The 26,108-nt window shown below is 46.7% G+C and overlaps 1 protein-coding gene across 1 annotated transcript in view; it reads right to left on the reverse strand.

The window, feature by feature from the left end:
* Positions 1-5,770: 5,770 nt before the first annotated feature.
* Positions 5,771-26,108, reverse strand: part of Usp31 (ubiquitin specific peptidase 31) — a 61,525-nt gene continuing 41,187 nt past the window's right edge. The window contains exons 8-16 of the mRNA XM_090357834.1: positions 25,560-25,671; positions 24,977-25,071; positions 23,472-23,549; positions 22,774-22,903; positions 19,332-19,451; positions 16,967-17,192; positions 12,965-13,123; positions 11,800-11,952; positions 5,771-9,861 (exon numbers count right to left, since the gene is read on the reverse strand). Of these exons, the coding sequence (XP_090213960.1) occupies positions 8,294-9,861; positions 11,800-11,952; positions 12,965-13,123; positions 16,967-17,192; positions 19,332-19,451; positions 22,774-22,903; positions 23,472-23,549; positions 24,977-25,071; positions 25,560-25,671 (2,641 nt within the window). The 3' untranslated portion in view covers positions 5,771-8,293. The remainder of the gene's footprint in view (positions 9,862-11,799; positions 11,953-12,964; positions 13,124-16,966; positions 17,193-19,331; positions 19,452-22,773; positions 22,904-23,471; positions 23,550-24,976; positions 25,072-25,559; positions 25,672-26,108) is intronic.

Below are 26,108 nucleotides of genomic sequence, written 5' to 3' on the forward strand. Positions count from 1 at the left end.
ACTCAGAGTGAGGCACAGCCAACCCACACAAAGAGGTGAAGCCACTACATGTGGCTTCATCTGGTGGCTTCATCACCAGATGCCCTGTGTGGAGATGGTGGAAGGAGAGTGTGAAGGAAAGCCAAGACATCCTCGTAGAGAACTCAGGAAGCCAGCTGTCAACATGTTCAGGCTTCTAGTCACTCCATGCTGAGTCAATGCCTTGCCACATTAGCACACAGACATTCTAGTCCAGACAGCCAACAGGAGTTTCCTTCAGGAAAACTGAAAACCAATGCAAACATTGAAAATAGTCTTCTAAATTCTAAGATTGATTCTGAAATATTTGTATAATCATTAAATCTATGTATTTTATGACATGAACACTTCCTGGCAGAAAACAAAGCCGCAATAGTCCATGTATCATATATATATGGCTAAACTCTTCAGCAGAAGCTAGAACAGAATTTTGCCATTTGAAACTAGGGTGGTTACAAAGGCAGTTCCTTGGATTTTATGGCATGTGGTTTGCACAGATCCTTGGTTAGGAACACAGCTCCTCTTTCTCAACTGTAACGCTAATGCTGTGCTTTAGGTTCACCAGACTCTGGGCACAAATGCTGGCGGGGGGCACTGAAGTGAGTGGAGAGCCCCACTTGCTGACCCTGTCCTCAGCTCAAACTGAATAAGCAGTGTTTGACATAATAGAGAACCGAAAAACCTGCATGCAGACCGGACTTTTAGCAACGGTGACCTCTACTGCCCCCATGTGGTCATGAGTGGTAGGACATCCTCCACAGGGAGTTGTGGCCTGAATAATGAAAATAGCCTCAGATTAGTAAGGTTAAAATAAATACAAGGGATCTGAGCAAGGTCCCAAGTTCAATCCTCAGTAAAACAAACCAAAATAATAATTAATAATAATAATAATAATAAGTAAGGATCTGAGGGAAAAGGAGACTGAGGAGAAAATGAACCCTTTCAATATCACATGCCCCGTGTGGCATCTGATAAAAGTTTAGTGGGGGAAGAATTGGAAGTATGCTGGAAAGCAAGCAAAGTAAATTTTTCTATGTCCCACTCCATGGCCCAGGACAAATCCCTGGGAATAGCAATGTAATCAGATAGTAAAAACCATAAGCACACATGTAATCTTTTCACTTCAGCTTTCTACATAAAGATTTTCTGTTGGTACCCTGTAACTTTGTTTCATATTTAACACTGCCATCATTGTGTATAGACACAGTACAAAAATTAGACACCACCACAAAGATACAGGATGGGGCAAGGGAGAGAAAGGAGGAATATAGTTTGAAGAGGGCATCATGTAATAAATTTATTATATTTTGTTACATTTTCCACTTTTAATTCCAACTGTATACTATATAATCAACTGCTGTTCTGGAAATAAAACATTTAAAACATAAAAATATAAATTCTGCTTCTTAAAAGTGCATACAACCTTGAATAACAAAACATATAAATAAATAACAGAAGTCGGTGACACACTTCATGCGCTTGTGGGAAAACTGAAAATGAGCAATACATTTGGCGTCCGGGCCTCTAGGAAAGACATTGTGCCTTCTGTCTTATCATGGAACTAAAGAGGAAAATCACATGAACTCGCAGCCGATAAAGAGGGGCTGAAGCACAAGGTTAAACGATAGGACATGCAGCCTGGTGGAACATTGGAGAAATGCTAGCACAAATAGGGAAGGGTTTGATCACAAGGTGGTTTTCGTAATGGGGCTTGAATTCAATTTTAACCAGTGGTGAGAGGCACAGTCGGTGAGGAAAATCTCCACCCAACACAAACTCTGTTGTGGAGGCTGAGACCTCGCCACAAAGAACTCAACCTCAGACAGGGTGGCTGCCTCTCCACTTGGCAAAATAGCACCTAGGAAAGTCACGTTGTGTTGATCACCATTCAGTGAGCTTCGCTGGCCCAGGAGGCCTTGGTAAAGCATTCCCAACCTGGATTTTTCCTTCAAGTTCTTACTCCTTAAAATCTAGAAAGCATTGGGTAAATTGTGTTTTCTTTTCTATTTGTAGGCAGCAAAACGCTCAACAGGATGAAACTGGTGGAACAGAACAGATTATTTGTTAAGATATTATGTGTACCTACATCACCACAGATTAAAAATAAATTACATTTGCCTCCAGGGGTAACATACACTTTGAAATGTTTGGATAAATTACTTTTAAAAAATTACATGAAAAATAGCACTGAGGGTTACCACGTAAACACACACACACACACACACACACAATTTGCAAGTAAAATGCTTCCCATTCACGTTTCAAATTAAAAAGCATTCCTGAAACTACATTTGGGAATGAGCTATAGTGGAGAATGAGCTAAGAAGGTTCAGCAGCCTGGGCTTGGCTATTTTAATTGCTCCAAATAGGGCAATATTAGTATGAAAAAGCAGGGCCAGCTTTTTCAAGGCCACAATTTTCTGGTTTCTTCTTCCCTCCTTCCCAGTAGTCTTCCATGCCACCGTGGACTCTGGGAGAAAGCCTCTGGGGCAGGACACACACCATCAAACACTTGGCCTGCTTCAGCAATGACAACTACCACTCCCCACCACATGAGCAGATGGCGCGTGCCCATGTCAGGCCTGCAAACATAAGTCCCCTAATCCAGGCAGGACACAGAGCCAGTACTTCTCCTCATCTTCCTAACTGAGCAACTAGGGTTTGCTCCTGACATGTGGCAGTGGTTCCCTACAAAGGGGACTGCAAAACCAGGCAGATTCCTGGGCCCCACCCCTTCCCTGATCACATCAAGGAGGTAGGGGGGGGCTTAAGCAATGCTGCTGAGAATGACACCCTCTGTCACTTACTAAGAGAAGCCTAGAGAAAGTCACATGTGGGATTTGAAGAGCAAACATCTGCTGGGAGCCCTGCAAAATACGGGCTGTAATGCATGCCACTCAGGTGTAGCCTGAATCCACCACACAAGACCACTCCCAAGTTCCCTGGCCTTCCTCTTGTCACGAACTCCGAGTGGAAAGTGCCAACTCCTTCTGCCCCAGGTACTAAGTTGCAGCACTATTCAAAGCCACATTCTTTCTTTGTGACAGCAGTACAACTCTAGAAGTCATAAAAATGGAAAATCTATAGAAAAATGGCAGATTATTTTTAGAATACTTCAGGAAAGTCTCCAGGCTATCTACACCAGTCTAGGTTCACCATATCCAACTCCACTCCCACCTGCCAAACACTGAATATTTACAAGCAATCTCGCCAATGTGCCACAGACACTGCACACAGATATGCAAGGCAAATGCAAAACTCACATTCATGCTTGCTCATCTATACTGATTAGGCCATATTGAAAAAAATTACAAATTCAAAAATAGAAAGCTCCAGCCTGGCGCCAGTGGCTCATACCTGTAATCCTAGCTACTCAGGAGGCTGAGATAGAAGAGTCACATTCAGGAAAGGCAGGAAAGTCTGTGAGGCTTTTATCTCTAATTAACCAGCAAAAAGCCAGAAGTGGAGCTGTGGCTCAAATGGTAAAGCACTAGCAAAATTGCTAAGGAACAGAGCCCAGGCCCTGAGTTCAAGCCCCAGTACCAACACATCATACACACACACACACACACACACACACACACACACACACACACACACACGGGGAGGGGGGGGAACTGTTTTGGTTGAGGGTGGCCTTGGATTTATTGATTGCTTGCATAGGTAGTAAGAGCATGCTTTCTGGGCTAGATGGAAGTGAGACGAGGCGTCATTTGGGGGACAGTCACACACGTAGTGCACTGGACACATCCATGCACACTGCAATGGCACTCAGGTATCACATGGGCTGGCAACATCAAGGACAGCCTGTGCCTCAGTTAAGTCCTGTGTTCATGACAGGTACTAGGTCTGTCAGCAAAATCTGCCCCTTCTCAACTCCCAAGAAATGAAAGCTTCAACACACTCCATAGGATATGTTTTATCAAAGCTGTGCTTATGATCTGCACACTATCTCAAAAACTCAGGCCAGAAACACTCATTTATTTTGTGTCCAATAATGACAGCTACTCAGAAAAGCAACCCTTGAGCTGCTCAGTAATTGGTCAGGATGAAACATGATTTACATGTCCATCCATTTGAAACAACACTTACTTGGCATAAGTGGGCTTTCCTCACACCTCTTCTTCACCCCATCCTCCCTACAGCTGCTACTCAGGTTCCCTTCACCCAGTGTCCATGTGATTTTTATGGTAGTTGCTGTAGAATAATGATAATTCTCACTCCACCCTTTGCAAAAGAACCCCACATCCACCTTGTACAAACACGGGCCATGCAATGTGACAGATTCTCAAGGTCTCAGCAGCAGAGGCTAGGAAAGAGCCATATCTGCAGAGAGGAGAAAGGGCTTCTTGGCATGCTCCAGAGGACCACTTCACTGGTATGGGGAGAGAACTGTCACTTTCCTGAGACATCTTGAGCACTCCCTGGTGCCCTGATGTGCTCCCAGGCCTCAGGCAGCTTCCAGCTTCCTTAATATGCAAAGCGGACTCTGAATGAAGGTTTGTTGAATGAGTGTTGGATGTCTCACTGACTCTCAGTTAGGCTGCAGGAGGTGGTAGAGGATCTAAAGTGACAGGAAGCTGGGCTGGGTCACTCATACCAAGAATCCTAGCTCTTGGACTGAGCCTCGGGCAGGAGAGAGAGGAATGTTCGAGGCCAGTCCAGGTAAAATAGTATGACATCTCCACCTCAGCAACCATAAAAACCTGGGTGGAGTAGAGTTTGCTTCAAATCCTAACTACACAGAAAACATAAAAATAGAAAGGTCTCCATCTAGACCAGCCCAAGCAAAAAGCAAGTTATTCAAAAGATTAAAAAAATAAAGGATGGGCTGGGAGTTTGGCCTAGTGGTAGAGTGCTTGCCTAGCATGCACAAAGACCCGGGTTGGACTCCTCAGTACCACATACATAGAAAAAAGCCAGAAATGGTGCAGAGGCTCGAGTGGTAGAGCTCTAACCTTGAGAAAATCCAAGGACAGTGCTCAGGCCCTGAGCTCAAACCCCCGACTGGCAAAAAAAAAAAAAAAAAAAAAAAAAAAAAAAAAAAAAAAAATTAAAAAATAAATAAAGGAAAAAGGCTGGAAGCACAGCTCAAAGGGTAAAGTCCTTGTTTAGCATGCATGAGGCCCTGAATTCAAATCCCAGTAAAAATAAAGGTAGCAACAGGAGCTTACAGGTTTCTCTGGGCTTCCATGTTACCTAAGTGATTACAAAGGCAAGATGGGGGGGGGAGGGTTTTATGGAATGCTGGCACTTCAGTATACTTGTATTTTACAGAAAAGGAAATGAAGAATTAAAAAAGTTCTTTTGGAAGCAAACATTATAAATGCAACACTAGCGTTAATGAGTACACGGTATTCTGATAAGCCCATCTGAGGGGCAACCAGAAACCTGGTTTACTGTCCCAGCCCCATGATTTTAGCTAAAGCACACACATGCTTTCTGTGCCAAATACCACCAGGAAAACGATTATTAAAAGAAAAAAAAATCCCACCAAGCTTTTAACCTATCAAAGAACTGAATAAAACCAAGGAACAATGGTCCTGTAAGATGCCATATGCTTCAAAGAGCACTTCAAACTTGTAGGAAAAAAAAACCTCCTCTATGTCTTAAAGCCATACCAACTATATCAGAAATATCATTTTCACTGTTTGCCAAGCACAGAAATCACTTAATGCTGAGACAATGCCATAAAACTTCCTCATGCTTTCTATTTAATTAAATGTGAAATAAAGACTAAACTCTAAAGGCATACAGGTTATGGATTTTTATTACTGAAATTTTCTCTCTATTTTCCCATGGAAAAGTAAGACACACAGTTTTGTTCTGTTGTTTTTTAAATTACATATAATGGAAAATCCATTCTTATAGGACACAATAATAAGACCTATCATTGTGAAAATTATTTCTAGAAATGCTTACCTGATTATGCAAAAAAAAAGATATGCTATTAAAACTCTTTGTCTAATCAAACTATGATTCTAAGGCCTGTCCCAGCACTTCAGACAAATTTTGAATGGGTTCTACCTACTGCTCAAAGACAGGAGGTTCAAGTTCAGATTCAATCCAATCCTGACTTCACATTCAGTGCTCCTGCTTCAGTAAGTAAAAGCAAGATGGGATCGTTAGAGTGGGGTACACACTACCTGGCTGTCCCCCAACTGTTGCAACGATGGAAATGAGGGCATCTAGGCATCTGAATCACAGGGAGGCAGAGAGCAGGGTTGCTCTGAGAAACCATGAAATCTGCACAGTAAAATGAGGACACCTATGGTAGTGGGCAGTGAGTATGTGTGCAAGGAAATGCAGGCAACCCTAGGTACCATGCCCAAGGCTGCATAGGTAAGCCCTATATGGTACAAGGGTAAAACATTCTAGCTACCTTAACTAAGAGGGCCTCCAGCCCTGTGAATTACCAGCTAATGCTCAAATTAGCAGCAAATTTAAGTAACCTAGTAGAGATACTTCCCAAGAGGTATTCATGGGGGGGAGGGGAGGGCGAAAAAAAAAAAGGGAAAGGGAAGGCAGTGCAGAATGCCAGCTATGCATGTGTATGTGTTAAAGTCACTTTATACACTGCAAGACTGAAAGGGGGGATTATGTATGGACCCACATGTGCATCAAAAGCCCACAGAGAACGCCAAGTCTACAACCAAGAAAAAGTTAGTATATGAAAAGCACATAAACATATGCCAGGTGCTGGTGGCTCACTCCTAGCTATTCAAGAGGTTGAGAGCCAAGGATCATGGTTCAAAGTCAAGCTGGGACAGCAAAGTCCATGAGACTCTGATCTCCAGTTAACCATCCCCAAAAAGCAGGATGTAGAGGTGTGGCTCACATCGTAGAGTGCCAGCCTTGAGCAAAAAAAGCTTAAGAACAGCACCTAGGCCCTGAGTTCAAGCTCCAGTACCAGCATATACATGCGTGCACACACATGCGCACACCCACACACACATACACACACACACACACACACACACAGAAGGACATAATAGCAAATAACAGCATGCTCTACTTTAAGTGACAAATGCTATTCAAGGAGAAACAGAACTACAACTCTCTTGGCATTTTTTTAAAAACTAGAAAAAGGGAAAGAAAAGGAGTTAGAAACTGAGCTGCAAGGTATTGCCAGGAGACCAATTATAAACCTGGAAAAAGTAAACATTCTGTTTATATGTGAGATTTCTGTGTTTTCCCTTTTGCGATTTACACTAACATACTCCAAACTCCACTCTGAAATTCAATCTTTAACACAAAGATAAAGAAAACATAAATGAGATCTACTACAGGCAGGACCGCCGGGCTGGACCTGAAGTGCTTCTGTCCTTTGCAGCTGGACAGGACACATGAGCGCACACACAGTGGCAACATGGAGTGCCCCCTCTAACACAACAAAGCACCACTACAGGAGGCAATGGTACCGATCCAAGCCACCAGCGCCCAGGCCGAGCTGTGCTAGGGATCTTTCAGAAGGGCTAACTGCTCTCTGGAATGCTCAAAATCCCAGTGGCCTGAGTTATCACACTTAGAAAACTCATGCCTGACTCTCTGGCTAAGCAATTTAGTATCCCGAAAGCAGAGACAGGCCATCTCTGTAGCTCTGAAGGCAGCAAAAGGCTTGTCTCCCTCTAAAATGTTTGTGTGTGGCAGCAGAAGTGACTGTCACCCACATACCGTCCTCTTGAATGCTGTACACTGATGCTCATTTCCCTAGCCTCGCTGAGTCAGACACCTAAGCACAGTAGGGTGAAAAGCTCGAGCTTCATGAAGACAGAGGGCGGGACTCATGGTGCAGAGAGCTCATTTCCCCTTTGGCATCAGAGGCTCAGAGCTCCTGGTGCCTCTGACAACTCCCGAGGACAAGTCCTGCTCAGGTGAAAGCCACGTCAGGTAATCAGGTAACTCTCTCTCATACACTCACCATGGCTCAAGTGGCTCTCATGTTTCAAAACAAACCTGAGTGTTCTGTAAGTTCTCTAGAAGGAAGTAGCACAGTTGCTGGAAGGGATTACTGGGGCACAGTCTACGATGACTCCAGTTAGCTTGCTAGCAATGCTTTGCCTACGGCTGTTATTTGGTTCAATGACAGAATAAGGCGACACTTTCAGCAATCTGTGGTTGAATTCTACACACACACACACACACACACACACACACACACACAGAGGCACATGACCCAAAAAATATAAAACAAAAGCAGAGAGGGCTTTAGTGGGAGAGAGGGTTCTAAATAAATAAACATCTTTACAGATAAAACACTTGGGGTGCAGAAACATCACTGAGGTTTCTGAGAAGGCCGTGCAGAGCTTTGCATGCTGGAAGGTAACTTTTTGGAGGCTTTCTCTGAGGCCTGCCTGCTGCTGGGAGACGAAGGAACTCCAGAATCCAACTGGGAAGACTTGGATTTGCGGGAGGACAGCAGGGAATGTTTAGCAGAAGCAGGGTCTTTGGAGACAAGCTCCTTCCCCACCGCATTCGCGTGCGGCTGCTGGGAGCCTGGAGGCTGGTGGTCTTTCTCAGCCTTGTCATCGGGGGAATTCTTCCCTACCAACTTGACAGAGCCCCCAGCAGCCTTTTTAGAGAGCAAGGTGGTCTTGCCTAGATCAGTGGACCGCCGAGTTTCCTTCTGTCTCAAGGCCGACTTGAAAAAGGACAGCCCCTTGTCCTCAGACTTGCTGTCCCGCTTCAGGCCGGAGTGCACACTGGTGCTGGGCGAGCGCAGGCTGGCCATGGAGGAGCTTCGCACGTGCTTGCCGTCGCTTCTGCCCTCACCTGCTCTAGCCTGGCTCACCCTCGGGGAGGTGGGCTTGGAGGTGGAGATGATGCTGGCTCTGTCGGAGCCCAGGCTCTGGCGGGAGCCCTCTCTGCTTAAGCTTCGGTCTGAAGTCCTGCTCTTTCCGGGAGGGAGGGCACCCCTGGGGGCAGGGCCTGATGGTTTTTTGGCAGCTGTGGAAGCTGCAGTGTGAGCCAGGGCAGAGGCTGGCTTCTGCTTCTGCGCAGAAGAAGACCCGGAGTCCTGGGACTTGGAGGACGAGTCCTTTCTGGGCTGGGAGGGGGCCGAGTGTCTTCCACTGGGCCTGGCAGCAGAGTCCGCTTTGCTGCGAGAACGTGAGGACTTCAGAGAAGCCTTCACGGGGACAGGCGAGGACGGGGATGTACTTGAGAGAGAGGAGTCTTGGCTCGCCAGGGCTGGCCGCCCCTTGCGTCCGCCCCGCTCTGGCTCAGGGGCAGCTCTGGCACTGGAGGGCCTCCTGGCTGTGCTCTGGGGCTTCTTTGAGAAGGAGCTCGGGGGGCAGGGGGGCTTCACCTCTTTGACTGGAGAGCTGTCTACAGAATCGCTCTGGTCTACATAGGCAATCTGGTTGTTGTTGTCAAATGGATCAGATGGGGGGCAGATAGGGGGTAGGCAATCCCCTTGTGCTAAGTTTTTGTTCTGTGCATCTAGAACACTGGAGTTCGATTTGCGCGCATCTGACTCATCTTTGAACACACCTTCCATGACAGCCAGCGGGGCCCGGCCTACAGCCTTGTGCTCACGGCGACCATGGCTGTCACTTGGCTCCTGGTAGCTGCTTGACAGGTTCCGTAAGCTACCAAAGCAGGAGATGGAGACCTTGTCATCCCCAGCCTCTCCGATCCTCTCGAGGGTTGAGGCCGAGCCGTGAATCGGGGAATCCCCCGAGAACCGGGAGGGAGAACTAGAGCGCATCTGTAGCTTGGCAGACAGGGACCACGAGGGTCTCATGCAGTTTTCGTTGACAGCCAAGGGGCTGGTGACAGATGATCTGGATGACAAGCTCTGACGCTGGACGCTTCTCACAAACGGTCTCGTTGAAAAGCCCCCTGAACACAGCACAGAGAATTCTGTTACACTTCAACAACAACAGCATTCCAGGAAGGTCTTATGACACTGAAGAGAGAATGCAGGCAAGCCACCCGGACTGAAGGACGGTGACCTCAGAGTCAGCCTGTCTGGCTTCTACCTTTGGAGCCCAGTTCCCTCATCAACACAACAGGCTATTCTAACTCGGGACCCAGCACACCACGCTCTGTGCCGCCTGGCCCACTTCTCCAGTAGAGGCTCTGATATCAGGGCCACCATGGCACACAAACAAGCACCACTGTTCTAAACTTTTCCCATGGTAAAAGCAGCGGGCCACAATGGGGCCTGGGGCTTGGAGCTGCACGGCTGACGGCAGGGCTCCTGTGACAATTCCATAAAACCTGACAAATGTGGCCAACAGGAAACCTAGAGCTGCAAGATGCTCACTAAACACGAGCCACTAGTCCAGCCTCTAACTTGGTCCTCCTGAAGGACATCGGGGCCTCACAGAATGAAGTCCTGGCCACCAGTTCACAAGTGACAGGCAGAGCCATCATGCAGAGAAGTTAGTTCTTACTAGAGTGGATCAGTGGGGAGAACAAGAGATTGGATATAATTAATAAACACTTTCCTGAGTGGCCCAAAGCCTCAAAGAACAAAACCTGACTACAACAATATACTTGTACTTGCAATGACTTAAACTGTCTGAAGAAAATCCTTTAAGGTGAATTCTGTCTTAACACATTCACCACTAGGACTGTGGCATCGAAACTGCCTAAAAATCCTAAGATAGGCTCTGGCTTGGGTTCCACCCAACACCATTAAATGATGAGGACGTTTACTTTACCAGCTACATTAGTGAAAAATGAGTCAGGCCAAACCATCCTGGACTGTTTAACAGGCTAGGTGTAAAGAACCTCTTCTTAAACAGACAAGAGTGCACAAGACAAATTCGTAAGATGTCAGGAGCTAGAAGCAGCTGAGCAATTAGTCTAGTGTTCTCCTTTTACAAATAAAGCAGAAAGGAGCCAGAAGTATGGCAGCGAACTTGTCTCTCTCTTCCTCCGACCTCCTGCACCTTGTCAGTCCATTTCATGTCCTCCGCATCAGCGATTACCATCAGGAGCAAATCAGAGTAATCAAAACACTGGCCACAGAGCCCCACTGGTCCAGAAGCTGAGCTCATCTCTGTTCCTCCTAGCTTTCAAGACCCCTACCTGTCAGAACTAAGGTCGATCCTGCTGTTACTCAAGCTATAACCAAGTCAATCAAATTCCATTTTCTCAATTCCCCAGATTCTCTATTGTGACTGTTTAGAATAAGCAGTTTGGAGCTAAGAGAGAGCTAGAGGCCTCCTTGCAAGGCTCAGACCAGCAACTTCACACCAAGTAGCCCTGGGCAAAGACCCAACCCGAGTCTATACAACCACTTTCAACACTGAGCGTGCTGTGCTCTCCAGAGTCCAAGCTCCAGCCTGCTTGTTAGAATGTGTGAGTGGAGATAAAAAAATAGAAAAGAAAGGAGACCGGGAGTTTGGCCTAGTGGTAGAGTGGTTGCCTAGCATGCATGATGACCCAGGTTCGATTCCTCGGTACTACATACATAGGAAAAAAGCCAGAAGTGGTGCTGAGGCTCAAGTGGTAGAGCTCTAGTCTTGAGAAAGTCCAAGGACAGTGCTCAGGCCCTGAGCTCAAGCCCAGGACTGGCAAAAAAAAAAAAAAAAAGAGAAAAGAAAGCCCTGGTCCTGTTGTTAAGTGTTACTTCTTATGGCCCCAGTCCACAGCTTCAGAGAGAGAGAGACAGAGAGAGCGAGAGCGAGAGGGAGAGGAGAGAGAGGAGACAGAGGAGAAAGGAGAAAGAGGAGAGAGGAGGGGGAGAAGAGATAGACAGAGAGGGAGAGCTAGATCTTCTGGGGAACTCCATGCTCCATCCGATCACTCACAGACCCCCTCACCCACCGTCATCTTCACTCCTCTCCCCTGTCATCTCTACGGACTCAGAGAGCGAGGCCAGGGAAGTGCGTCTGGAAGAGGCCGCAGAGGTCACGCTGGCTGGCTTGCTTCCTGGAAGTCGGCTCACCCAGTGCTCGCACAGGGAGGAACTTGTGGAGCCTGCAGGAAAGGGGGTGGGGGCTGAGGTGGGTATGGCCAGTGTCCAGCCTGCGCTGCCCAACCTTCATGCAGATGCTGCCAGTTGAGCTGGGAAATTGGCATCCTCTCACTCAGGTGAGACAAAACTCTGGAGCCTGTTACTGAGTAAGGCTGAAGAACAAAGGGCCGGGCAATTCCTGCACATGAGGTTTATAGTAAAGCAACTGACTAATGAAGCAACATGGCCACCTCAGGTAGATCACCAGAATGTGTCCTACCTGCTCCAGACCCTGAAACGTTCTGAGCAAAAGCTGAACTGTGTGGACCTTCCATTGCCTGCTGTGGGCAGGCAGCTGTGCAGAGAGGGTATAGCTCTGTTGAGTGATGTCCCTTTCCCATCAGAGGCTGGAGAGGAGCCCGGGGCACTACTCCCCCAACCCCCATGAGATGCTACATGCTCAGTCCTCTGTCATGCTCCCTTCACGTTCATATTCTGTGTAGGAAGCATGTGTCCCTTGATCAGATCATGTGTGACAAGTCGTGTGCAGGCACATGTTCCTCCACTCCTAAGGCAACAGGCCAGGTCCCATCCCATAAACCAAACTGTCTAAGACTACTACGGCAGCCATCTTCGTCCCCTCACAGAAGGGGAAAGAACTCTTTCTAACGGCCCCTGACCCTTTACGAGGTGTGCTCCCTTCCACACCATTACTTCCACTAGCTCGGTGCCACGGTCATGGCCATATGAAACATGAGTGGATGGCTTGGATGAGACATCTCCACACACCGTCGGGGGAGGGCTCCAAGCAGCAGGGCAGGGCTGCTATCTGGCAATGGTGAGCCAGGCTCTGCATGCGACTGCATGAATTCTGCTGGCCTGCAGGGGCTCTCCGAAGCCATCCCCACTTCCTTGATTAATTCCAGAGTAAATGGGAATGTGACTGTATCTGATCCATCGTGAAGACTTCTGGGGACTCTCTCCTCTGGACCATGAATTAGCACCCGCTAAGCCAGAGAGCAGAAGCAGCCTTACCTGCCACTGAGCTGTTGGCTGACCAGGAGGGGATGGCAGTCCGCCTCTGGTAGAAGAGGATGTAGGCCGTTTGCGTGCACACCTCATCTTCTGACAACTGCTGCACTTCGCTGTCATCGAAGCAGTACCAGAGGCCGTCCACAGAGTTCTTACAGTATGCTGCCAAAAAGAGCCCAGCATCAGTACCCACAAGGCTGTGGCAGCCATTGCATTCTGCCCTCTCTGCCCTCACAATATCCTTCTCACTTAAATCACCACTTCAAGAACATCAATGCTGCCCTTAGGAACAAAGAGGTATTAAGAAAAAAATCCACATCGCACTAAAAAAAAAAAAATTAAAAAAGTGCTAAGAAATTCCAAACGATTACAAGAACGTAAGAGTTCTAGTTCAACCAGGGACAATTCTGCCCTACAGGAGACACTTAGCCGTTAATGGAGACATCCTGACTGTCACACATGGGGAAGGGACTGCCCCAACATCTAGGAGTTACAGGCCAGCTATGTCCACAAACACAGGCTAGTATCACAGAATGATCTGGAAGGGAAACAAAGTGAGAGAAGGGACCCAGATAAGGAGACCATGACAGACAGGTTCCCCAACAAGCAGATATATTAAGAAGAAAAAAAAAAAAGTGGAGTAGGAAGTCACTCACAGCTCAGGACTTGCGAGACCCCAGGGGGGGAAGAGGGGAGGGAAGCAATGGAGCTGGAGGCAGCACTTGCTTGGCAAATGGGATGCAGCCAAGCGGATGCATGAAGGAGCCAGCAGGAGAGGTGACTGCCTCTCTGGAGTGCTGATGGGAGAGGAGTTATAAGGGACACCAAGAGAAGGGGAAAAAATAATCCTAGTTTCTCTGTGTCCCTTCGGTCACCATGTGTAAAACAGGGCACAAAATAACTCACTAAACGAACAAGACAACTCAACGTGCTCTTCTTCCTCAGTACTAAGCCAGAGCCACTCCAAAACAGAGGGAAGTATTGGAAAATGCTCACTGCCATCAGATTCGCTGTGGTGTTATTTTATTTATACAAAAGTATAAGCTCTTGAAGAACTAAGAGGGCTTGTTTTGCAGTCCTAGGGCTTGAACTCAGGGTCTGGGCACTGTCCTTGGGCTTTCTCAAGGCTAGCACTCTACCATTTGAGCCACAGCACCACTTCCAGCTTTTTCTGTGTATGTTGTAGTGAGGATTTGAACCCAGGGTTTCATGCATGCTAAACAAGCACTCTACTACCACTAGGCCAAACTCCTGGGAGTCTTAAAACAGAGACAAGGCCTTCATCACAGAAGGTGTGAACAGCAGCTAGAAACCTGCCAACCCCATGAGTTTGCCATGCACAAACCATGCAGTTATACCACAAACTGCAAAGTGGAGAATACTCCCAGATATCTCACATGAAATCTTAACTGCATCTTTAATCCAACAGTGCTTGATGCTTTTAAAATGGCCTATATAACACTAGACAAGCAGCACCATGGCTTAAACATGGGAAAGAGGAAATAAACCCAAACCCATTTGCATACCTCCTAGGTAAGAGGAACCACCACAGTGTGGTTCCTGGGCCAAGGCCCTGGTTACCCTATGGTTACCCTGGCCAAGACCAAGAGGTGGGATGACAGGCCTAGATTCTCAGCCAAGTCCCTTTCACTAAAGTATACTCAACTCCAGGGTTGCCAGCCCTTCTCGAAGTCTGTTCTACATAAAGAGCAGCAGGATTCCAGCATTGTCCTAGCTCCCGTGACAGCTTTGTGCTAGAAAACACATAACCAGCCAGTCCACACTTTCCTGATGACTTGTCTGCCGAAGCTGCAGCTATATGGGTATTAATGAGCAGGGCAGGCAAAGGCACTACTGCACAAGTTGTTGGTGAAATTAAAGAACCACTAAGTGCATTTCCAGTCTAAAAGTCCATGACTGAGTATCCAAGAACACAAATGTCACAAGCAATGGCTCTCAGAAAATACAAACAAAATATGTAAGGTACCAAATACTACATCCTAACTTCAACCATAACCCCAACTAGTGTGCAGCAAGGAATAAAGTATATTGAAGCCGTCAAGTGAACTTTCATCTTCTATGAGATGAGAACCCATAAGGAGCCTCTCTCTTCTGTAAGTGCTTCCCCAGGCAAGAAGAGGTAATCCAAACCACTCCATTATGAGATACTCAAAGGCTCCAACAATGGCTGCTGGCAACATCTAAATATTTAAAGGGATTTCAAGAATACAAGATTGCATCTAGACATCCTCCTGACCTCTTAGCCCCCAAACCCAGGAGGAAACAAGAGCAAGTTGAAAAAGGGCAGCGGCAAAGCTGAGAAAGCCGGTAGACTCCTTTACTGTGCGCTAAGGGGGCAGGGAGGCATGTGGCTAACTGCTAAGGATGTTTAGCAAGTGGCAGAGGCCAGGCCTCCGTCATGTCCACCCCCACCCCAATGGCAGCACTAGGTCTTGTTAGGGAAACCATTACACTGAGGAAGAAAATAAAGTCCCTGAGAAGTATGTACATGAAGTCCACTGAATATAAAAGATGAGGAAATCTGAGTCCTCACCACCTGCACAGATTAACTTAACATAGCCACCCATAACCAAGCAAGAAGCCCTACATCCTGCCAGGCCTCCAAAGAGTCCATAGGCACGCCCAACAATACCATTTCCAATTCCACCTCTTCTCAATGGAAGGTGGGATTAAAACTCGGAAAAGTGGATATGTACAAAGAAGCTCATCTGTATTTGAGTAAGAGTTCAAACCAGAAACCATTTAGGTATTCAGCAATATACAGCCAGGCACCACTTAATAATGGGGCCATGTCTAAGAAAAGCAATGTCAGGCCATTTCAACATCCAAACATCAGTGACTCCAACATCACCAGGCAACTCAAGTTTTACCATCTCAATATCTCAATGTGCAGAGCCTCTGCCAGCCTGAGGGGGCAAAGCTCAGGCAGCAGATCACTAATCTCAGTGGGTTCTCCTGGCTGTCAGCACTCTCGGCCACACAGTCCTCTGGTACCTCCCCCCACACCTACTACACAGTACTGCCCTTCCACATTTAGTTTCTAATGAAGTCTTCCCCCCTATATGATTATACTCCTGGAGACAAGAAGCTAGTCTTGTCTCTGGTAGAGTGTACTGCAAGCTAATGACAAGATGCCTAATAAATGTTCACTTGAACAAAATACACTAGAATCTTCACGATAGCAGAAAAGTTAAGGGAAAACACGGGACATTTATCCAACTATTACGAACATACAATGAGACATTGTCTAGCCTTCAAAAGGAAATTCTGATACATGTTATAACACAAATAGCCTTTAACACATTATACTACACAGAATAAACCAGTCACAAAAGAATAAACATGGTGGGATTTCAATGATCAGAGGTACTGAGAGGCGTCAAATCCACAGAGACAGAAAATGGCACAGAGTTACTTCTTGGGAAGATGAGAACAACTTTGGAGATGAACCATGGTAACAACTTAACAACAGTGTGAACACACTGAATGTCACCAAATTACAAACTTCAGTGTGGCCAAAGTGGTAACAACGTCAGCGGCTTATGTCCCATTACAAGGGTTCAGGATGTTAGCTGTGGTTATCTGAGAAACAAGCCCACCATGGCATTACTCATTCTCGCTTCCCACATCCCCTGCAAGCTTCCTAAAAGACTAGAGTTGTTTCTACAAGTAAAAAAGTATATGTGCCTAAAAACAAAACAAAATCAGCACTATAAAAGTGGTTCACAATCATCTGAATTACAGAGATACCAAGAGCCTCAAGCGACTAGAGCAGAATCTCAAGTGAGGAGCCCACTGGGAAATGCAGAGTCCTCAGGGAACAAAACACACTGTACACACACTCTCACACGAAGAAGAGAAGCTGGCACAGGCACTAGAGAAAGAAAGGAGCTTCAAAGCCATCCTCTTCCCACCCCCCCACACAAACAAGCAGCCATCCTGAAGAGAGCGGCGCCCAGCCCCGCAGCCTCTCCAAGTGCAGACCTGTGTAGTGCCCCCCTTGCATGGTGCCATGGTGGTTGCACACAGCATACAGGTCATAGATGGAGTCCTCAGGGTCCCTCCCGAGTCCATAGGGCCGTCTCCACGGGGACCAATGGGATGGCAAGCTCCAGCTGCTCTGGCTTCTCTTAACCACATGAGGTGTCATGTCCAGGCCAGTCAAGGGGAAATTGACCATGTTCTGAAGTTTCATACGCCTGTCTCCTTCCTGTGCAAGAAGAAAAACAAGTTCCAGTGACATTTTAATCCAAGCAGACGGCAGATGAGTGGATGCTATCAGCTAGAGCGGTTTCAGACACTTATCTGAGGTTTCCCAAGACAAAGCAAACAGGGAAAGAAATGACGTTTTAAATGGCTAAAGGAACAGGTTTCAGCATAAAACTTTAGGAACCAGAAAGAATCGACTCATAAGAGATAAATGAGCCCATCTGAGTTTCCATTTTCTTATCACTAAAGTTTTCTGGGATTTTAGCTTACAAAAAAAGATAACTCCTGATGCCTCATCCTGACACCTCTGTTACAGAGGTGTTGGACCAATAAAGTGACAGCTCCATCAAGGGCAAACACCAGTGCCCAGCACAGAAAAGTCAGGCCGTTCCTCTCTTTGCCACAAGTTCACACCAACAGGTCGGGCACCGGTGGTAGCCCAGACACTAGGGAGGCTGGGACCCAGAAGATCCTGGTTTGAAACCAGCTGGACAGAAAAGTCCACAGGACTCCACCACCAAAATAACCAGCAAAAAGCCAGGCTCTACGGACATGTGGCTCAAGTGTTAAAAGTGCCAGCTGAGCAAGCCAAGCCACACGAGCACAAGACCCTGCATTCAAACCCAAGTAACAGTGCAAAAACCAAAGTTCACAGTGACTCAGCTGATATCTTCACTGAACTAGCAACCTGGGCAATGTGCAGTTTTCATGAAGCCCAGAGAACCCCTTGAAATCCATGCATTAGCTGAAGAGATATGACTGTGTGTATCTGTGTACATGGGAAGTTTACAACAACAAACCAGAGACGCGCCAACCTGAAGAGTCTTCAGGGGAGGAAGGCACCACTCTCAACAAAGCTCACTCTGGAGCCAAGGGGCACACCAAGGCTTTCAGCCAACTCATGGCTGAAGAGCTGAGCAGAGCATAAAAGATGTTAGGGGGCTAACAGAGGCTAAGAAGTCAAGCAGAAGATGTGAAATAAGGACGAGGAGGGGAAAAGAGAGGGAGAAAGGAGATGCACAGGAGTCAACACAAAGGCTCAGCAAGGTTACAGAAGGGCCTGCCCATAGAGCTACAGTGAAGAGAAGTCACAAACCACTGCAGCTTTGAGTCTGGGGTTCTGGAAAGTGATGACAGATCATTAAAAGAAACAGCAAGTACAAGGAACCGGTGTGTGTAAGAGGACAGAGACACAGAGGGCTGGCATCTGAACCCTCAGCCAACTGTCCACCTGCAAAGCCCAGCCGAGACAAATGTCCACACTTCGCTCTGCGGGCTCCTCTGCAGCCCCTCTCAAGATGTTTCCATCTGTCCTCCTAGCCCAAGCCATCAGCAGTCCTCTCCAGATGGACCAAGGCTCTTCCAGCTCGTCCTCTAGCCTCTTCTGCTCTCTACGTAGCCATCAGAAATATTGTTTCAAAATATCGTTTGGGTAGTGCTGCTTCACTGCTCAAGCCCCCAAGAATTCTATGCTTCCCCCGGAGTCTGCCTGGTCCACTGTCCTCTACCACCCCCCTCTCTCCAATGTATCATCCAGTGCAGCTCTGCCGGCTTGTTGTCTAGGCAAGGCCCTGTGTCTACACTGCCCCCTCCACCACTGTGTGTGCACCCAGCGCCCATCTTCCCTAGAAATACCTGCTCACCTTTCACACACAGGCCTCATAGATAGGCCATACCAATTCCACGAATGCCCACCTCCCACACCTGTCACACAGGGGCTGCCCAGGACAATCCTGACCTCCAGAGAGAGAACCTCAGTCTTTGTGAAGGGCTGACTCACATAGCCAGCAACACGGAGCAGCTCTCTAGTTCTGACTCATCTCCACTGAGAACAGGAAGACCTCCGTATCATATGAGGTAGAAATAGATTTGGACTCCCCCAGGAAGGACCATCCCTTGTCATTTTTACTTAATCCCAAAGTAAATACAGCCAAATTTAAGCGCAACATTGACAAGTCTAACACAAAGCCTGTAGCACTAAGTAAAACATCTGCAGCAAGAACTACAACGTTCAGATGTGAAGGATGAGAACACAACACAACCCCAGGCAGAGGCAGCTGTGTCTGCTTATACTCAGCTGGGCCAGGGCCAACAGCCACGGGGAGGAAGCCGAGGGAACCAGGACGGAGCATGTTCTTACCTGGCGAAACCTCTTGAGGTGGATGATGAGGACATCGGGCAGCGTCCACAGGCTCAGTGTGATGCTCCCCTGCTGCAGCTGCTTACAGTGCGGACAGCGCCAGGCATCATCCGGGGCCAGCTGGAAGCAAGCAGTGCAGCTGGGGTTAGGGTCCACTGAAGGGCTGCGAGACCATCACAGAACAGTGTCCTCCACTCCATCTCTGCTGACTGCACAACACAACCACAACCGTCCCTCGCCAACGCCTGCACCCAGATACCTTGTAGCCAGATGTCCCACCAAGATGAACAACTACCAAGGCGAAAGTTCAATGTCACAGAAACACCCTCAGCTCAGCACACTCCCATACCCCACTCCTCATCTTCCTACTGACATGAACCCTTCTTTTAAACACTGCTGCCCCCTAGAGGTAAAAACACGGAGTTATCCCAAACCACCAAAACCTTCCGGCTTTGTCTCACTCCACGTCCACCCAAAGTAATTCTTTCCCTGCCAGCTCTCAGCTGTCTGCTCTCCTCCATCCTGCTTCACATCTGTCAACTCATGACATCCTCTCCCTCCTGCTGTCAAATCCATTCTTCATCTCTTCAAGATGGAGGTGTCAACCTGTGAGAATTGTATACTCAGATGTGAGACAGCCAGGAAAGCACTGTGATAAAAGATGTTCTCATTGGGAAAGGAGAAAAAAGGGCCAAGGACAGAATCTTGGATGAATTAAGAGAACTACCAAACCTGGAAGGCCACCAGAGCCTGACTACACAGTGAGAAAAAGGGAAATCTCAAGCACGCCAAGAGGAATGCTGGGTACAGCTGGTTATACCACAGGCAATGTGGAGGGCAGGTGAAGCCAAAATGACAGCCAGACAGGGACAAGAGGCTAGAGGATAGGGTGATGCCACCTCCATCAAACCTAGGCAAATTGGAGAAGAAAGTTTCCAATCAGACATTTTACTATAGGGGACCAACGAGTGTTTCCCTAACAAGGAAATGGAGAGAGATCTAGTAAGGGCAGGGCACAAAGTCAGACTAGAAGGGGCTCAAATTATCTTGTGGCAAGCCCACCATGTCGCTGTATGACATATTAACGTTTCTCAACCACCCTAGTGCTTGTAGTAAAGGCAGGTTTCTGTGAATGTCTCATTGCTTTGCTTTCCGCACTGTACATGGTTACTGCAAAACTCCCAGGCTTTGCAGGCCACACTCTAAGTCTCCCTTGGTCTGGCAGCCCCTACCTGGCAATATAGGGCCCAGATCATCAGTCTTCTATGGAGGTCTTCCTTCTATGAATACAAGATCTTTACATCATGCTTTTAATATGTGAAAGCCACACAATGCTTATCCACACAATGCTCTCCAAACAGCCTGAAGGACGTCAGATCCTTTGCAAGCTTCCCCTGACACAATACACTTGGCCACATCCTAACTCGCAGGCACTGTCCATTCCCTCTGCTCTCTCTGACTCTGTCACAGTTTGCCATCCTAATGTGGCCACGGAAAGCCATGGAGACAGCAACATCGTCGCCACCAGAGCACTGGGTACATTTCTAAAGCTTACATCAGATACCATGACAGTGGCTCATGCCTCTATCACCCTGCTGACCAAAAAACTGAGCTTGCAGATAGCTGGACCCAAAGCCTGACCACAGAGTTGACTGCTAAAGCCACACATACCTCCTCGAATTCCTACTGTTGTTTTTGGCCCAATGCAATAAACTTCACAAAATTCACTCACATGCTCCAGTACACAATTACTGCACACTACCCAGGGTGCCAAGTGCTGTTTGAAAACCTACTATATTTACCAAGATAGTGAATGAACCCTGTTTGAACTCTCCCTGACCTCTTCCTCCTCCTGGGCTCCAGCCACACTGCTCTCATTTCTGTTTTCTGGCTATGCTATGCTTCTTCTTTCTCTCTTCGTTAACCTCCCATGGTCTGTGAACCATTTATGGACAGAAACACTGTCTTGGCTCCTGTATATTCCAATGCATCATGCACTACCCAGCACACAGTTCTATTTGTTCACTTGTATGTCTTTGGGAGGGTTAGGGGAGGTACAGAAACGGAGAGGGTGAATAACTGCAGCTGTGGTGCTCACTGGATACTGTATTGAAAATGAACTACACAATTCATGGGTGAGGACAGAAGAGAAAAACTGGGAGCACAAGGGAAGGGGTGACCTTGTCCAAAAAGACTTTTGTGACTGTCACCCCTCAGTACATCACCTTCAAAATAACAAGAGAACTTTAAAAGAGAGAGAACTTCAAAAGTTCCCTCTGCTCCTGAATTGCATGGTTCCCTATGTGAAGAAGTGAAGAATAAAAAATGGTGAAAACTATGATCCTGAACGAATTTCAAGAATTCTGGTACGGGTTTCTCAAGATCCATAAGAATCACAGGCCTAGGCCCAACCCACAGAGCCCCATCTACATCCACCCGCTGTCCCTCTGTTCACTCGCGGTACCCCGCCCTCCCACCTGCCCAGATCTGTGCCAAGTAGTCCATTCAAGGCACTGCTCAGGACTGGAGGGATCCGGATCCACTTGTGCCCACTGAGCCTTGATATGGGACGTAGGCAACTAAGGAAATGAATTTTTCATTTAATCTTAATTATCTGTAAAACAGGCCTTGACCACATGCCAGAGGCTCATGCCTACAATCCCAATTCTCAAGAGGGCCAAGAACTGGAGGATCGAGGCCTGGAGTCAAACTAGGTAGGAAAGCCCACAAAATTCCATCTCCAAAATCAACAGCAAAAAGCCAAACTGGTGAGCCAGGAGTTTGGACAAGTGGTAGAGTACTTGCCTAGCATTCACGAAGACCTGGGTTTGATTCCTCGGTACCCCATATACATAGCAAAAAGCCAGAAGTGGTGCTGAGGCTCAAGTGGTAGAGCTCTAGCCTCGAGAAAGTCCAAGGACAGGACTCAAGCCCTGAGCTCAAGCCCAGGACTGGCAAAAAAAAAAAAGCCAAACTGGAGGCAAGGCTCAAGTAGTACAACACTAGCTGTGCGCACACAAGATGTATGCTTAACAAGCACAAACCCCCGCCCCGCCTCAGTTCAAGCCACAGGGGCGGGGAGCATGACACATGACATCTGTGTTCTTAGTACTAAATGAAATTACTAAAGAAAATAAAAATGTTCATTACTAAAGAAACTAAAAATTCTAACCTGAAGCAAATTAACAAAGATAAGTACTCCTGATGTTTAGCTTATGAAAAACCCAGACTCTACAAGGATAGTTTCTAGAGTCCCTCAGTTCATCAGAAGTTTGAAGTACTTCTGGTTGAAGTCCTAAGAGGAACATCACTGGATGTCTGGTGTCTACAGCATGCACAAAGAACTTGACAAGCTCCCACTCCTGGGCCTTTCCTGGGCAGAATCTGTCTGGCTCTGGTCACCGACCGGCCTCCCCGATCTGCCCTGACCCTCCACTCTTACCCGCTCCTCTTTGGTATAGAGTTGGAAACACTGGGCTAACGTGCATGTCTGAGGCTGCTGGTGGCGCTCCCTCTGCAGACGGACGCTCTCCGCATCAGGGATGTACTCGTCTTCCGTGTTCACAAACAAGCTGCACACAAAGGGGAGCACTTAACAGAACAAATCTTGCAAAACAGACAAAAAAATACAAATGCAACTTTACAAAGTGGCTATGACCTCATAACCCAAAAAGTTAATGTGGAAGACAGCCAAGTGGCCAACCATGGAAAAGCTCTCCATCTGCATTGCTATTTTACGAACTTGGAGTTCATTTTTTCTGGCATTGTCCATGAACCATGATGGATTAAATCGTATGTTCTTGTCCTTTGTCTCTTAGGACATATGTTTAACACAGCTTACTAAGGCTGTTGGGCCTGTAACAAAATCAAAGTAACTTGGCCTCCGTGGTAGTTAATGATTGCACAGCTTCTCTCTCAGCAAAAAGCAAGTGTTCTAAGGTTCTAGTACTAGGAAGAATGTGTAGGAAATAATAAACCTGTTAAAGAATTAACAACAGATTTAGATACTAAGCTAAAAATAAGACAAACTTATTAGAGACCTGTGTTTCAGCCAATTTGACAGCTCAAAGGAGCATAGCTAAAATGATCATAGAACAATGAATCTGAATACTAAATATTCATATAAATATAAATACTCACAAATCTTTTGTCTCTTTGTCCCATTCTACTACTAACTTCACATGAGCTGTGCCACCTGGTCCACAAGATTTTAATGCCCTACAGAAACAAGAGGAAAAGCCACATATTATTTTCTAAAAGAAAGATTCTACTGAAATATGAGTATGTTCTCTAACTAGAATCAGGTGATTATGAAAAAAATCTTGTTCTTCATCAGAAGATATTCATAATGAACCCATCATAACTTCAGCTTTAGTAACTAGTTTACAAGTAAACTGGAAAAACCCTTAAGTTATAAGGTACAGTTCGCAAATAAAGAAACAAAAGAAAATTCAGTGTCACTGTATAGGGCATCTAGGCATTCTGATATTCTCTGAACCTTTCCAACCTTCACTCAGTTTCTCACCAACTCAAAGACAGAGTCAAGCTTCTGGGCAATAGTATGTCCTCATATCCCTCCCTCTCTGACCCACACCAAACCATAACATGTCCTCCTTCTCCTGTGTCCTTCACAAGGCCACCCTACTCAATCACTGGTCCTCACCATCTCCTGGGGCATTCAGCATTCACACAGCTCATGTTTGTCATCTCATCTTTATGCCATGGAATACTTTGGATTATTATCTCATTACTTAACTTTCATGCTTAAAACCAAATAGGAAACTCTGACACAAAACTATGTCAGTCCTGAAATGTAGGCACTACATGTCTATTGGGGGAAACCACTGTCAAAAGAACAATCTAAGTTTTCAAACTTCCCCAACCCCACATGTGTACATGTATCACATGTGCACAATCCTCTATCACCTCACATCAGAGTAGTGTGAACATCATGGAAGTGTGTGTGTGGGTAAGAGGGGTTCCTGACAGAGGAGGGCGCACAGCACATGGTTCAAACCAGCACACATGCAAACAACCATGAGCTCTGATGTAAGGCGGGCTTAGGGCAGTGGGGAGAGGAAAGGCTGGCCAGAGAGAAGCATGGAGTCACACTTCCTCTGCTGTGGAACTTATGCTTTGCCTTTGAGGCCACTAGACATCAGGTAAGGGTTTCAAGGAGAAAGGAGGTTTGACAGAATGCTACTTTGGAGACTCTCCATCATAGTGACTGTGACAGCGTAATATATCTGCAGACCTATTACATACATGGCTTTCCTATCTCAGTGGCTTTTCTGATTTCAAGAAAAATCATCAAACACTTCCCACTCAATATGAACCAAAACAAAGAATGTAATGCACAAATGAACTTAAAAAGACAACGTTCAGCCGGGAGTTTGGCTAGCGGTAGAGTGCTTGCCTAGCATGCACGAAGACCGGGGTTTGATTCCTTGGTACCACATACATAGAAACGGCCAAAATTGGTTCTGTGGCTCAAGTGGTAGAACACTAACCTTGAGGGCAGTGCTCAGGCCCTGAGTTCAGTCCCCATGACTGGCAAAAAAAAAAGACAAGCCACGACATAGGAAAGACAGCAGCCTCACTCTTGTAGAGGAGTATGCGGAAAGTCTGCATGTGGTTCTGCTTACCTTTCAACTGTCGGGTGTCCCAGGGGCTGCTCTTCCTGGGGCAGCAAGTACGTAATGCCCACAACACTCACCACGCGCAAACTGAACGGACACACCTGCAACAGGTATCCAGGAAGAGTGAGGCTGGATTCCTCACCAAGGGCATTTCCTATCACCCAGAAGCACAGCAAAGGGCTCGTGCCACAAAAACGATCCTGCTCAGTGTTCAGAGAGGTGGCCGAGTCATTCTACAATAATCACGTATGATCACCCAAATTCAATTACTTATCAACACAGAACTAAAAATACATTGCTTTTACTGAATATCCACATAATATATCTTCTATGGATACGTTCACCCAGTAATAAGGTGTTTAAGATACAAACATAGAGGTTCTAAAACTTTTCCAAGTGAATCATATACCAAACACTATGAAAAATGAACAAAATAAAGAATATATGAACCTTAAGGAAACCCTATGGTTTCCCCCTTCCATGAAAGGGGGGACATATTTGAAAATCTGAACCAAATACAGTTCTCATAATAAATATTTCTTCAATGGGGTGCATGCAAGCTTTGTTAGAATATCAGCACACTACAAACCTGAATGCAAACTGAGGGCCTCAAGAAATACTTCATCTTCTCTAGGATTTCCTTCTGCAGGAGGTCCCATGCCACTGTCTTCTCCAAGTGCAGAACAAAAGGCAGTCCAAACCTACCACACACAAATACGTCGTCACCACCTCCCAAAAGCTGCGACCCCTCTAAGGCCAAGTATATTCAATGGAATCACAGTACGACTCGTTTTAGGACAATCCCTAAACAGGAAGATTAGAACAGCTAGATTTCTCAATGAAATCATGTAGCTCCTATACCCAGGGCTAGGAGGGGAGCAGGTACTAAACAGAAGTACAGGGTCAGCAGAGTCAGCAAAGCCAGTAAGAGGGTGACATGTGCATGGCACACCAAACACCAGGTAAGGTTTAGACATGGCTGGAGGTCCCACAGGCTGATAGACATGCCCTAGTAATGTAATAGGAGAGACACTGGCAAACAAGTGATAATGCAAGCTCCTGCTCTAGGACAGAAGTCCTCTCTGGGGTTCCCATGTCCCAGAGCCTCAGAGGCAGCTGGGAGGTTCTCAGCTTCTGC

Source organism: Megascapheus bottae, chromosome 25, assembly GCF_031878675.1.
Source record: "Megascapheus bottae isolate mThoBot1 chromosome 25, mThoBot2.hap1, whole genome shotgun sequence".
Taxonomy (NCBI): domain Eukaryota; kingdom Metazoa; phylum Chordata; class Mammalia; order Rodentia; family Geomyidae; genus Megascapheus; species Megascapheus bottae.